The sequence below is a fragment of the Arachis ipaensis genome, chromosome B04, assembly GCF_000816755.2.
Source record: "Arachis ipaensis cultivar K30076 chromosome B04, Araip1.1, whole genome shotgun sequence".
Lineage (NCBI taxonomy): Eukaryota > Viridiplantae > Streptophyta > Magnoliopsida > Fabales > Fabaceae > Arachis > Arachis ipaensis.
The window spans coordinates 3,907,176-3,919,537 of NC_029788.2; the positions used below are offsets into that span (position 1 = coordinate 3,907,176).

Genomic DNA, 12,362 nt, shown 5'->3' on the forward strand with positions numbered 1-12,362 from the left:
AACGACTAATTTAAAAAAAAAACTCAACAATAACAGTCTTTCACATAAGCAAATTAAACATATTTATTATACATTATTGTTAGATTAGTCCTAAATTTCTTTTAATTTAGTTGCCAGGATATATTTGATACAAATATAAGATTGTTGGGACAAAAATAAAACTGAGAAATGTTTTTAAATTTTTTCAATATATATATGATGCTTTGGAGGCGTAATGACGACGACAAAGGAGTGAGGAGGAGTAAATGCAATTAGAGAGAGTTGGAATACATTTTCTAGAAGAATGATTTGGGAAGAGAAAACGAAATACCAATGAGACGGTGATGCTTGGGAGGCGCAACAACGACGAAAGAATGAAGAAGGTAACTCTCATGATATTAAAGTAACTCAGATTAAAATAAACACTCAATTAAAATATGACACATTAGAGAAGGTAACTTACATATTACTTTAGAGATGGTAGGATAGCATTCACCTATATATATATATATGCTATAAGAAAAATTTCAAGTGTATCGAGAAACATCGATGTTCCAGTTGTTTTAACCGTTGATTTCAATTAATATATATTATATATATTTTTTATAATTCAGATCATCGGTTAAAACAATTGGAATACCAATGTTCCCGATACACTTGAAACTCTTGCTACTCTTTAAAATATACTTTAAAATATAACTAAAGTGGCAAGTAAAGTATAAAACAGGCGTGGGCAGAGAGAGCTACTAGGATTTTACCATAACATTCCCTGTGTCGAGTGATGAGTGATCTAAGATTGTGTTGTAGCATATTACTGGTGTTGGTTGGTTTTGCAAGGTGTGATTTGGCGAAAGACAGAGACGAATGTGCAGAGAAACTGATTGGGCTAGCTCCCTGTATCCCTTATGTTAGTGGGCAAGCCAAGATCCCCACCATAGACTGCTGCAGTGGCCTCAAAGTGGTTCTTGATCAGAGCAAGAAATGCATCTGCATCCTCATCAAAGATCGCAACGATCCTAACCTTGGCATTACCATCAATGCCACCCTCGCTCTTCAACTTCCTATTTCTTGTCATGCACCATCTAATATTTCCCAGTGCGTCGGTAACTCTCTCTCTCTCTCTCTATCTCATCAAATATATACATACATATACCGTTTTGCTGCACACATAAATTGCTTTTGGATTCTTTCAGATCTTTTGCATTTGCCACCTAACTCTCCTGATGCTAAGGTGTTTGAAGCCCTCTACTTTGGTTTTGAAAGTTGGAAAAAACTAAGAAGCTGCGATTAATAATGGTCTTACAGGTGGAGCTAAGAATGGAACAAGCTCAAGTGCTCAAGAAAAGAGCGATGGTGGCAAGGGAAATAGGTGGCATGTGACTGGGGTCATTTGTGTAATTTTACCAACTGTATTCATTTCTAACTTCTTTCTCATTTGAACTTTCAATTTTTCAAAAGCTTGTAGCAATGTAGTATGGACAAGAAGGATTCTCTATGGAAAAAAGAAACTTCAAATGGAAAAAGAAGTTTACCACCTCTTACATTTGTAGAATAAATTACCATTTGTATCCATAAAAGATACAAACACTGACAAATATATCCATATAAGAATAAAATGATAATTGTATCCACGAAAGATAGCTTCCGTGTGTCAAGAATATCCTAACGGACCAATTGTGTAACCAACGTCCGGGTATTCTTGGCACACAGAAGCCATCTTCCATAGTTATAATTGTCGTTTTATTTTTGTATGGATACATTTGTCAGCATCTGTATCTTTATGCGTACAAATGGTAATTTATTCGTACGTATAAAGAAGTTTACCCATTTCTAGTGTTTTTGCTATGATTGGCTAGTGTATGTGTCTATCTCGTTCTCATATTTCTGTAAATTTTTTTCTTTTCAATTCCTATAATTGTTGTGCAAAACTAAAATTAATTCTGCCTTTCTATTATTAGTAAACTACACTGAACTATGAAAGTTGTTGGGTCTATATGCTGCTGTCTAGTCTTTTTCTTTCCTTCATTTTCTTCCTTTGGTGTGGTATTTATTCTTATGTAACCTCATAATTAATTTTTCAACTAACTAAAAGATCGCATCAATTCTGCTAAAACCCACAAAGTCAGAGCTTTTCTCTTCAATCTTCATACGGCAAATAGTTGGTGTTTGCGTCACAAATTATATATTTAGGAAAAGGAATAAATGGTAGGTGGTCTTTCTTTTCATTTTTTCTTTGGTCTAATATTGTCATAATTACATTTAGCTCCTTCTATTTAATTAATTGTTACATTCTCTCATGCACATTTGTTCCTCTAAAATTAAACACACGGTATGTTATTAATTGATAAATGTTAGATAATCAATCTTTTTTTTTATTTGACCCAATAGTAACCGATTTCTCATTTTTGTTACCACTTGGTCACCTAACATTCCCCTACATATCATATCTCCTCATATTTTATCCTTAAATAAATCAATACATTAATTTGTTGTAAAATAAATAGATAAATAAAATGAAAGAGGAGTAGAAATAAAAAATTTTAGTATTAATATTCTCTAATATGTATATCTCATTATAATTGAGATATTATATTACACTCTCAATAATATATTTACTTTTACATGCACATATATTATTTATGATAGCACAAGTATACGTTGTTCTTATTTCTTATTTTTCTCTCTATTGTGTCTCAAGCCTTATGAACCTATTTATACATGATGCAAGTTATGGTGGAGAGGGAAAATGATGAAGAGATGAAGATTTTTTTTATGGATAGTTGGATAGTTATCACATGAAATATCACTGCAAGAAATTATTATTATAGCGATCGATTTAGTAACCGATTTAACAATCAATTTTGATAGTCCTTAAAACCTAAATTTAAAATAGCGACCGAGGTTGGTCACTAAGATTTGGCAACTGATTTTCAACTAAGGCTACAAAACTCATACCAAACATTTTCAATTACTAAATCAGTCACTAACAAGATAGATCGTTATATGGTGACCAAGTTTTCCATCGTTCAATCAGTTGCTGAGGTAATCGGTCGCTAAATAGCGACCAATATTTCAGTTGCTAAATCGGTCACTAATTAGCAACCAAAACTTAATTGACCAATTTCGACGGCCAATTTTTCCATCGCTAAATTAGTCTCTGATGGAACATTACCGTTCTTAATAGCAACCAATTTTTTTGTAGCTAAATCAGTCGCTCATCTTAATTTTCTAATAATAATTTTTTTTATTAAATTTCACATATATTATTCTGAAACCTTGATTTTCATATATAATTATAATTCAACAAAATATAAAAATTACCAATCTCACCCCATATTCCTATAAATATGAAATAATCGTCAATTTTGGAAATTTCACTTCTCACCAAACCATATTATTATTATTTGCCTGCTAAGTGTTAGAATTATAATTTATCCGATGCTTTATACTTATAGATATTTAGGCTGACAAAAATATTAGTAACCAAGTTGGACTGGTCTAGTGGTTAGCTCACTAGTCCGCTTAAACAAAGGGGGTTTGAATCCCGTCTTATGCGGTTAGCAACAAACCCTTAATGGAGCTGAGTACCACGACGTATTAGTCCTTGACCTGTTGGGCTGAAGCTCAAACAAGAACAAATAACTATGTCCTAGATGTCATAGTTTGTCTTTGTTAATGGCTGAGAAACAAACTATGATGACATAAAAAGGATCCATAACGCATAAAGTACATGATCTGGTTGATTATGCAGCACAAAAGAATCACATAAGATGAATTAAATAGCAAAAGGGAAGGAACCAAAATTTCTTCTTTAATTCTGTTGGGGAACCAAACATATGTGCACTGTCTTCCAAGAGCAACCAGAAGTATAAATGAGGACAATTTTTGAACTACAGATTTAGTTACTAAGATGTGACCAAAAAAGATGACTGTTTCGATTTGTTTTTACATATTGCTAAACAAGGAAGAACGACACATGAAATATTTAGTTACTGCCAATCAAATCGAGCTTTAGTGCAACGTAGTTGATATGAAAAATCCGAAGGAAATGATAAAGTAAAAAGGATGATATTGGTTACAATCTGTTAAGATTTGATCTATCTTCTTACTCAGGAATTAATAACGACTATTATACCTTCACTAACCAATGTAATCAACATCAGATCTGTCCACCAACTACTGCACCCTAATTAGGCTGTGCTCGGATACTGACTCTCAGATAGAAATAACGAGACATATTTATGTCCCCAGTTTTAGCAAGTACAGAAAAGTTGTTTCTTTCGCAACCAAACAAGTTTTCTGATATATTGTATCTGTATTTCTGTCTCAAACATAACCCAAACACAGCCTAAATTTTCACTGTCAATATAATCTGTAGCCCTAACAAATTGTGTTATTTTCCTGGATTACCTTTCTGCCGTGGAGGTGCAATTGAAGTAGGTGAAAAAGGATCATAAATCTGGTCTGCAGGATATGCCCGCTTACCAGAAGCAATGGAGGGATTACCAAATTTATGATTTGGGGGCATGGGTATACCTGCCCATGTTCTCGGAGCAGGATAATTTTGCTGGATGTGCGGGCTTCTTGGTACACCACCAGCAGTGGGAAAATTGGGCATTTGAGGAGAAATTAAGTTCCTCATACCCATTTGTGGGACTGGAGATCTAGGACCAGGTTGACCAGCATATGGGAATGCAGCTTGTCTAGGTGGAATAGGGACCAGACCAGATCTTCCGCCAAAGGGGACAGCGGATGCATGAGCTTGAGTTTGATCCATCTGGTTGGGAACTTGCGTCCTTGGAAAGACTTGAAAAGCTTTATCAGGCGCACCAAATATACCACCCTGTACAGTAGCTTGACTGTTCGGTCCGGAAATCACGTGACTATCTGCATTGGGCCGCTGTGATTGAAAAGTGAAATTTCCTGAAGTTGAGGGCATCAAGACTGGTGGCTTTACATGGGTGTGATAAGAGGAAACTCCAGATGCAGAATTAGGCGTTCCTGATTGCTGCGGTAATGGACCTGAAGGAGCCATTCCTGGTGAAGGAAATGAAAGAGGTCGAGATAAATGGTTTGCAGATGAATGAGTAGTTGCAGGTACTGGGGGAACCATTGCTCCCAAAGATGATGGCAGTCCAGGGGAAGTTCCTGATTGCTGTGGTGGAAAAGCAGCAGGTCGAGGCATCATTGACATATTTGATTGTAGTGGCCTAAACGCAACATCAGGTTGTGGATGTACAGATAGAGGCCTTGGGGGTGGAGCCATTGGCCCCATACTGTTCAGATCTGAAGACATTTTAATAGTGACTCCATTCTGTCCAGAAGTGTTGTTGGGAGGGATAAATGGGCGGTTAGGTACCGTTAAAGGTGACATACCAGATAGAGGCTGAGGCATTGAAGACCCTGATGTCTGGAGTTGTCCTACTTGTGCTGATTGGCTTAAAGTAACCGGAAATGACATTGAAACATTTGTAGGAGCGGAACAATTTTGTACAGATATCATTGATGGATTTCTTGGGGGTCCAACGTGACCCAGGGAACTTGTCATCTGTGAATGCTGTAAAATCTGCCTAGGAGGTAGTCCTTGCACAGAAGATTGTTGATTTGGAATAGCCAGGTGGAATCCAGCAAAAGGTACAGGTTGAAAACCAAAGGCTGAAGGCATGTTTGAAGGATTCATTGTTTGTGACTGAAAATTGGGAGTTCTAGCAAGATCTGATGGATTTTGTGGGGGCATATTATCAGAAGCAATTACAGGGTTATGAGACGGAACTGCCGAAAACCATGGACTGGAGTATTGAAGGTGATTTCCATGAATTTGTGTGCCAGCTATTGCTTGTGCTGCAGCCTGATTTTCCAGACCCATAGAGACTGGACCAGAAGGTAGCCCATCTTGGGTTTGACTCAGAACATTAGTGCCATCCCCAGATACAGAGGGTGTGGAACCAGAAACTAAATTCCCCTGAATAGAAGGTAGCAACAGTTACATTAAATAACTGAAATAGCATCAGCATAACTGAACTCGCCGTAAATAATAAACATGTCCATTGCATAAAATGCCAACACTCACAGCTACAGAGGAAATTAGTAGTTCAATGATGGACACTGCTGCATCCACTTTATCAAAACTATCAGCTGATATATTGACATACATCTCTTTGTAACTGCATGTGATATCAGTTCCTGGCTTAATTTCACCCTAAAAATGAAACAATTAATCAATGGAAGCAATTTCAAGACTGATTATAGTTGTTTCCAGATAAAATCATATTGAAGAAGTACTTCAAAATGATTCATGCAGAACAAAAGCACCTTAATATTATTAAGGAACGTACTTTCTCTCCAGTGTCTGCTTTGGTTCCATGTAATTTAATCTTGGCACCAGTTTCCTGATATGCATGAATTAGATGAATAAATTTCAAATAAAATAAAGGAAGCAGAATTTAATAGTAATCACAATCAGGACAACCGCTTGTCAAATTCCTATCATTAGATGTAGATACCAATATGATGGACCTTACCTTTTCGAGTTGCTTTTGATTATCACCTTCAGGCCCATATATAAGACCAATAAAATTGTACCCAGGATACTCTAGGACCTGTAATAATGGCATTGCACATGAGCAATCATTGTGTTCTTTGATATGAGTTATATACAACTGCATGCCAGGTATCAGGTTTAGAGTTAAAGATATATTATTTTAAAAGACAATGGTAGAACATTACAGAAATTAAATTACAACAAAAGTATGCCAAATCCTAGCATTAACATATCAGAAGCACAAGCTATTGTGTCATTTTACATTCTTACTCTAAACAGAGCTATGTTAATGCTCTAAATATATTGCAACCTATGCGGAGTTTTACCGATACTCATTTGTGAAACTCCGATACATCTTATACTTTGAAAGGGGCAAAAAATCTATATATATTGAATTATAATCTAAAGTACACATTCTCCCTTTTTAGTAATGGGAATAATGTTATGGAATAATTAATTATGCTTCTAAAAAATTTAATGTGGATAGGATTCACATGTTGAGTTAGTAAATAGATGGAATGAGACAAAACCCACACCACCCTTAGCGTCATCACCACACCTTTCACCTTTCATGAAGAAAATGGCATTCTGATATAGATTTGGATATTATGGGGTGCCCGAAGTCCCACAACCAGAGGTATGGGATGCTTGATGTTGTATTTAAGCAGAGTGGTTCTTCCACCTTAACAGCTAACTTTTAAAGTATGTTTCCCATTTTCTTAGGTACTTAACAATGGTATCAGTGCATAAGTTATCGATGGCACAGAAAGCACTACGTATAGGTTGGATTAAGATAAATATTGAATAATAACGTAAATACCAAATACTGATAGCCGGTAGCCAAGTGGCTACCGCTGGGTCAGTGTCGACAAAGTGAAGCCACCTTATACATCGGCTCTCTAGGGCTGGTGTATTGTTAGAGACTTGGGTATTTTGGGGTGTTCAAAGTCCCACATCGAATGGTATGAAATGCTTGATGTTGTATTTAAGGAGAGTGATTCTTCCTCCTTAACAACTAACTTTTAAGGTGTGGTTCTCCACTTTCTTTAGGTACTTAACACATTCCTTTTCTTTCTACTCTCATTTCACAATTGTTTTTCCCCCTTCAAGATCTCAAGAAAATCAATGGGACAAGAATCAAGGAATTGATTCCCATTTTCTATCCCTTTTGGCAGAAGGCCTTCACCACACTACTTTAATAATTTTGCCTCATCTTCTCCGTCATTTTGTCGATAAAACTTTTGCTCCGTCATTTTGTCAAGAAAACTTTTGCTTACCTACTAGCTTTCGCATCCATGAGTAAGACTCAAGTGAAAAAACTAAACCAAAAAGAAGTTGTGCTCTAGAGAGAAAAGACCAGAAGAGGATGGTCTGGACTGTTTCTTGAGTTGTTTGGAGGTGTGAGAACAAGCTTCCACAAGGATAAAAGTCGTCCTTAAAGCTTCGATTAGAGATTGCTAATAGGACATTGATGGTAGGATGATTTATCTAGAAGGATCTAAAGGAGACAAATTTGGCAACAAAAGTTTGAAATCAACTAAATGTAATATTGGACCTAGAAGTTCCTACTAGAGCTCCAGATATGTATTTTCAAAATACTACTAAAGCTAAAGTCTTGTTATGTATTTTAGTAAGAGTGACAATCATCTAAGTGTTTCTGTATTCAAGGAAGTACATGGTTTGCACATAAGTCATATTAAGACAGTATATAGAGTGTAAGTTCATATAGGAAGGGAAAATGTTAACAAAAAAATGAAACGGAAGAAAATATAACACCACAAGTAAAACAATTTAAGTATCTAGATTGTATTATTTAGGATAATGGAAAAATAAAGGATGATGTAAATCACAGGATCCAAGTAAGTTGGCCAAAATGGCGGAGAGCTTCTGGTTTTACATGTAGCAAAAAAGTACTTTTAAAACTCAAGTGCAAATTTCACTGCACCGCCATTAGACCAACAATGTTGTATGAAACGCATGGTTGGGCGGCAAAGGGTGAACATGAACACAAGATTAGTGTGGTTGAGATGAGGATGCTGAGATAGATATACACATATGGACAAAATCAAGATTCAAGAATGAGGATGAGAGAGAAAGATGGAGTAACGCCCATGAATTAATAAATATGTTTTATGGTCGGCTAGTAGCAACTCATAGTGCAGTGTTATAAATTAAGCAATGAATCTATCTTTTCCTTAAATATAACAAGTTAAGAATGGAATTTAAATGGTACTTTCTAGCAGAATTTCACAATTTCATAATCGATACTTACAGGCAAAGAAATGCTGGCCTCTTTCAACAACGGCTTAAAACCAGGAGGAGGCTTGTAATTAGGATCTAGTTTTAGTATTTCACCTGGAGATGATCAAAATCACAATTATTATGGAAAGAGCAGCAAATGAGAGTTAAAGGAGAGAAAGAAAAAGAATACGAGAAGGAAAACTAACCTATTGCTTCCCGCTTTTCAAATTCGAGCATTTCTGACTTCTTAGTACCATATTGGAAAAATAAGAAAAACAGAATATTGGAAAAATAAGGAAAACTAACATCAGTGTTTATTTTAGAATAAACAGAACATTGGAAAAATAAGAGAAAAAATAATTACTAGGAACAGGGTCAATTTGGGCCAACCTTGCTATTAATTGCTGGGTCATAGTTGCTTTGATCTCGATATTGTGCCCGTAGTGGTGAGTTCTGAGGACTCCCGACCTCCAGTCTTTCTGAGTCCAATTGCTTTGTAATTTGATCTACTCGAATCTATAGAATGTGTACAAAAGACACAGCCATATCACTTGTTTGACACATTAGACAAGAGCTTCATATGCAAAATACTTGCATGGATGCAAACAAAATGGCAGCCAAATTACAAGGGAATTGTAACAGTACCTAGCTAAGAATGATTTGTACCACCCCAAAGAGTGGCAATGCTACTTGTTTACTAATATATCAGTCCAATGGAAATACATCTAAAATATTTAAACATATCTCAAGCTACTAAAACTCAGCGATCAAGCCTATGGAAAGCACATATGGAGAGGAGCAGTCTGAATATTTTAAGTGAGGATAAGTCTCACAAACACCCATAAAGAGAGGTAAGGTAATCCATAGTCATTCAATCTATATATAAATAAGAAACCTTAATCTTAAAATAGAATACTCTCAAGGAAATCAACAACTAATAGGTGGGAATTTCCCACAAAGGAAATATACGTGTGTGTGTGTGTGAGAGAGAGAGAGAGAGAGAGAGAGAGAGAGAGAGAGAGAGAGAAAGAGAGTTAGGATTAATTGACACCGGCATCAATTATTTAACTAAATATTACACTGTTTAATAACTTTTGTTCGTGTAACAAGCATTGGATTAGAAGCTTTTATGTTATAGATCATCTCTAAAAAATTCATCAAAATCCAAAATCATTAGATATACCTTTTATATACTTGAAAACCAACATAATATATTTGCTCAAAATATGCATAAACAAAAGGTTCATCAATTACATGCTTACTGATGTCCAATTCCGGTGAAATTTGGTCCACATGATTTTCATTATATGTAATTGTAATTCAATAGTTGAATTCGATAAATATATCTTGTAAAAAGTTACTGGTGGTGTAAATTCACTTAAATTGACACTAGTGTCATTTGATCTTATTTCATATCTATATATATTAATGGTTGAAATAATAATGGAGTATCATTTGAAAGGATTCAGAAAATACCTGTAAAGCTAAAGCCTTTGCCTTCTTCACAGCTGCATCCTGTGCCAGATCAGGTCCCCATTTTGTTTTCCTCACAATTTGTTTTGATGTTTCTTCATTGATAGCTCCAGTGACCCCATCCTTTTTAGTCCCTCGGAAAACAGGAACCAATGAACCTGATAATTTGTTTTTGGGGATGACAAAACCAGATTTTGCAGCAAATAAAGAGAGCTTTTGGCCACTAGAAGGTGCTGCAGACATCTTGGGACTTTCGGCAGCAGATGCTACATCAAGCTTTGTGCCCATCCCCTTATCCAGTCACTTTTCACATGTAAGGCAAATTTGCAAAAACATCATCGGCAAGAGAGAAGCAAATCTGCAAAAATAAAACACCATACCTTTTTTCAATGGCTGCTGATATATACAGCAATACTTTGTATAACTCACAATACATATAAAATACTGCTGAGTTCCATTGTGAAAGGAAATATTCATATTCTTAATGTCTAGATTCTCCTTACACAAGGGAATGTCTAGATTCTCATTGTGAGTGCTTTGTTGAGATATTTAAAGCCCGGAAATTTCTTTATGCTATGACAACTTTTCAGGTCTTGTTTAGCACTTTGGCATCATTTATTGAGTCTTTCTTCCTGGATTGAGATTCCTTTAATTGAAATTTTTAGCTTGTTACAACTCGACGTTATTGAGTTTCTCACATTTTTTGTTTTTCTAGTTCCAATACTTTGACAGACATAATGACATATCAATTACATCTTTCATGTGATCAAGTCCTCTTTCCTTTCATTTTAGCAATGAATTGCAAAAGCATGTAGCACTAAAGTGACTCTAAGCCAGAAACTTATAAGTGCCTAATTCAACTGGTGTGTTTTATCACCAATTCTCATAGCCCTACATAACCTGCAATGGCAGCAACCAATAATCTCGCATGGACTTTTGTAGCTGCAGAGGTTGATCGGGACCTAGATTCCTCCATATATAGCCAAGTATATTTGACAGTAAAAACGTTCATGATGACAGCAGGATGCCGACTAAAACAGCTTAAGTAGGAAAAGTCAACCTCCACAAGTTAATGTGGAAAACTATAGTATTCCCGGAAAGAATGAATCAAAAGAACAACAGCAAAAAGTCTACCCTTCACAAAACTTGGGCACACCGAATGAGAAGAGTAACAAATTATTCCCCTTGAATACAACCTCAAACAGAAGGCCAGAAGCATAATCGTGATTTCGAGATTCGTATTGGAAATGCAGTTGACACACCTCATTCCCAACACTATGAAAAAAGTAACACTAGACTAAAGGATGTTCTAGAAAGAAGCTCTTACAAATACAAGAAGCTATACTTTGCAATTACACTAAAATCTCACAAGAACAAAAGCTAAGAATAAAAATGGCTTCTGTATGTGTGAAAGTATGTATAAATCTTAGTTCAATGAAACTGTTCTAAGAAATTATATACACGGAATCAACGGAAACGCCAGAAAGTGGAGCAGAATAACACTGCACGCATGGAAATGCAGAAAAGAAAAACGATTATAAGACCTATAAAGAGAGGCATGAAATTAATCAACTATAACTGATGTAACTAATAAAATATAGTTATGGAATTTTCTGATATTGTTCTGTTAAGAGTAACAGAATCTGTTTTCCCTTCAACTGATTCTGTTACATCTCTACCTATATAAGCTGTATTTGTAATACATGAATCCATATACTAATTCTCTATCACTTCAAATACATGCATACAACAGTACGTTGATGATAAATTCATCTTCTTCAAGAGCATCTATTCCTTAACCTAAATAAAAGATCGGAAATATAAGGACGAACCTGTTTGTTTATCTTTTGAGCGCGCGCGCGAGAGAGAGAGAGAGAGAACGGGTGGGTTATGAATCTGAATTATGTTTAAAGAGGAGGTTCTTCACAACTATGCTGTAGCAGCTTGCGCAACTGTTAAAAAAGGGGAATTAGAACTCGCATCAAAGTGCTTTCTAGTTTCTAGTCTTCGCCCTCTTACAATCCTACAAGTAATGGTAAAATTGAAAACAAAAAAGGCTAAAAAAATATCTTAGCGATCAGGAGGAAAAATAAATATAAAAAAATATATATATAAATATAATATTTTA

At 35.5% G+C, this 12,362-nt stretch overlaps 1 protein-coding gene and 1 pseudogene across 4 annotated transcripts; one reads left to right on the plus strand and one right to left on the minus strand.

The window, feature by feature from the left end:
• Nucleotides 664–1,972, plus strand: LOC107638467 (annotated as a pseudogene).
• On the minus strand, nucleotides 3,800–12,281 carry LOC107638468 (branchpoint-bridging protein). Of its 4 annotated transcripts, none has more exons than XM_021120483.1 (9): nucleotides 12,067–12,281; nucleotides 10,238–10,592; nucleotides 9,152–9,277; nucleotides 8,968–9,007; nucleotides 8,793–8,875; nucleotides 6,501–6,638; nucleotides 6,315–6,368; nucleotides 6,050–6,178; nucleotides 3,800–5,941 (listed from the first exon to the last, which is right to left on the minus strand). In XM_021120483.1, the coding sequence occupies exons 2-9, from the start codon at nucleotides 10,520–10,522 to the stop codon at nucleotides 4,373–4,375; spliced, it is 2,424 nt and encodes an 807-aa protein (XP_020976142.1). In that variant the 5' UTR covers nucleotides 10,523–10,592; nucleotides 12,067–12,281; the 3' UTR covers nucleotides 3,800–4,372. The 4 variants fall into 4 exon arrangements, with proteins under 4 accessions (XP_020976142.1, XP_020976143.1, XP_016197248.1 ...); XM_021120484.1 differs by having other exon boundaries at nucleotides 8,968–9,004; nucleotides 12,067–12,280; XM_016341762.2 differs by having other exon boundaries at nucleotides 6,501–6,578; nucleotides 8,968–9,004; nucleotides 12,067–12,279.

Coding starts and splice junctions, on each gene's coding strand:
- LOC107638468 (XM_021120483.1), bottom strand. CDS start 10,522: ATGGGCACAAAGCTTGATGTAGCATCTGCTGCCGAAAGTCCCAAGATG. Junction 9,008..9,151: donor ACCCAGCAATTAATAGCAAG/GTTGGCCCAAAT, acceptor TATGGTACTAAG/AAGTCAGAAATGCTCGAATT. Junction 8,876..8,967: donor TGAAAAGCGGGAAGCAATAG/GTTAGTTTTCCT, acceptor GATCATCTCCAG/GTGAAATACTAAAACTAGAT.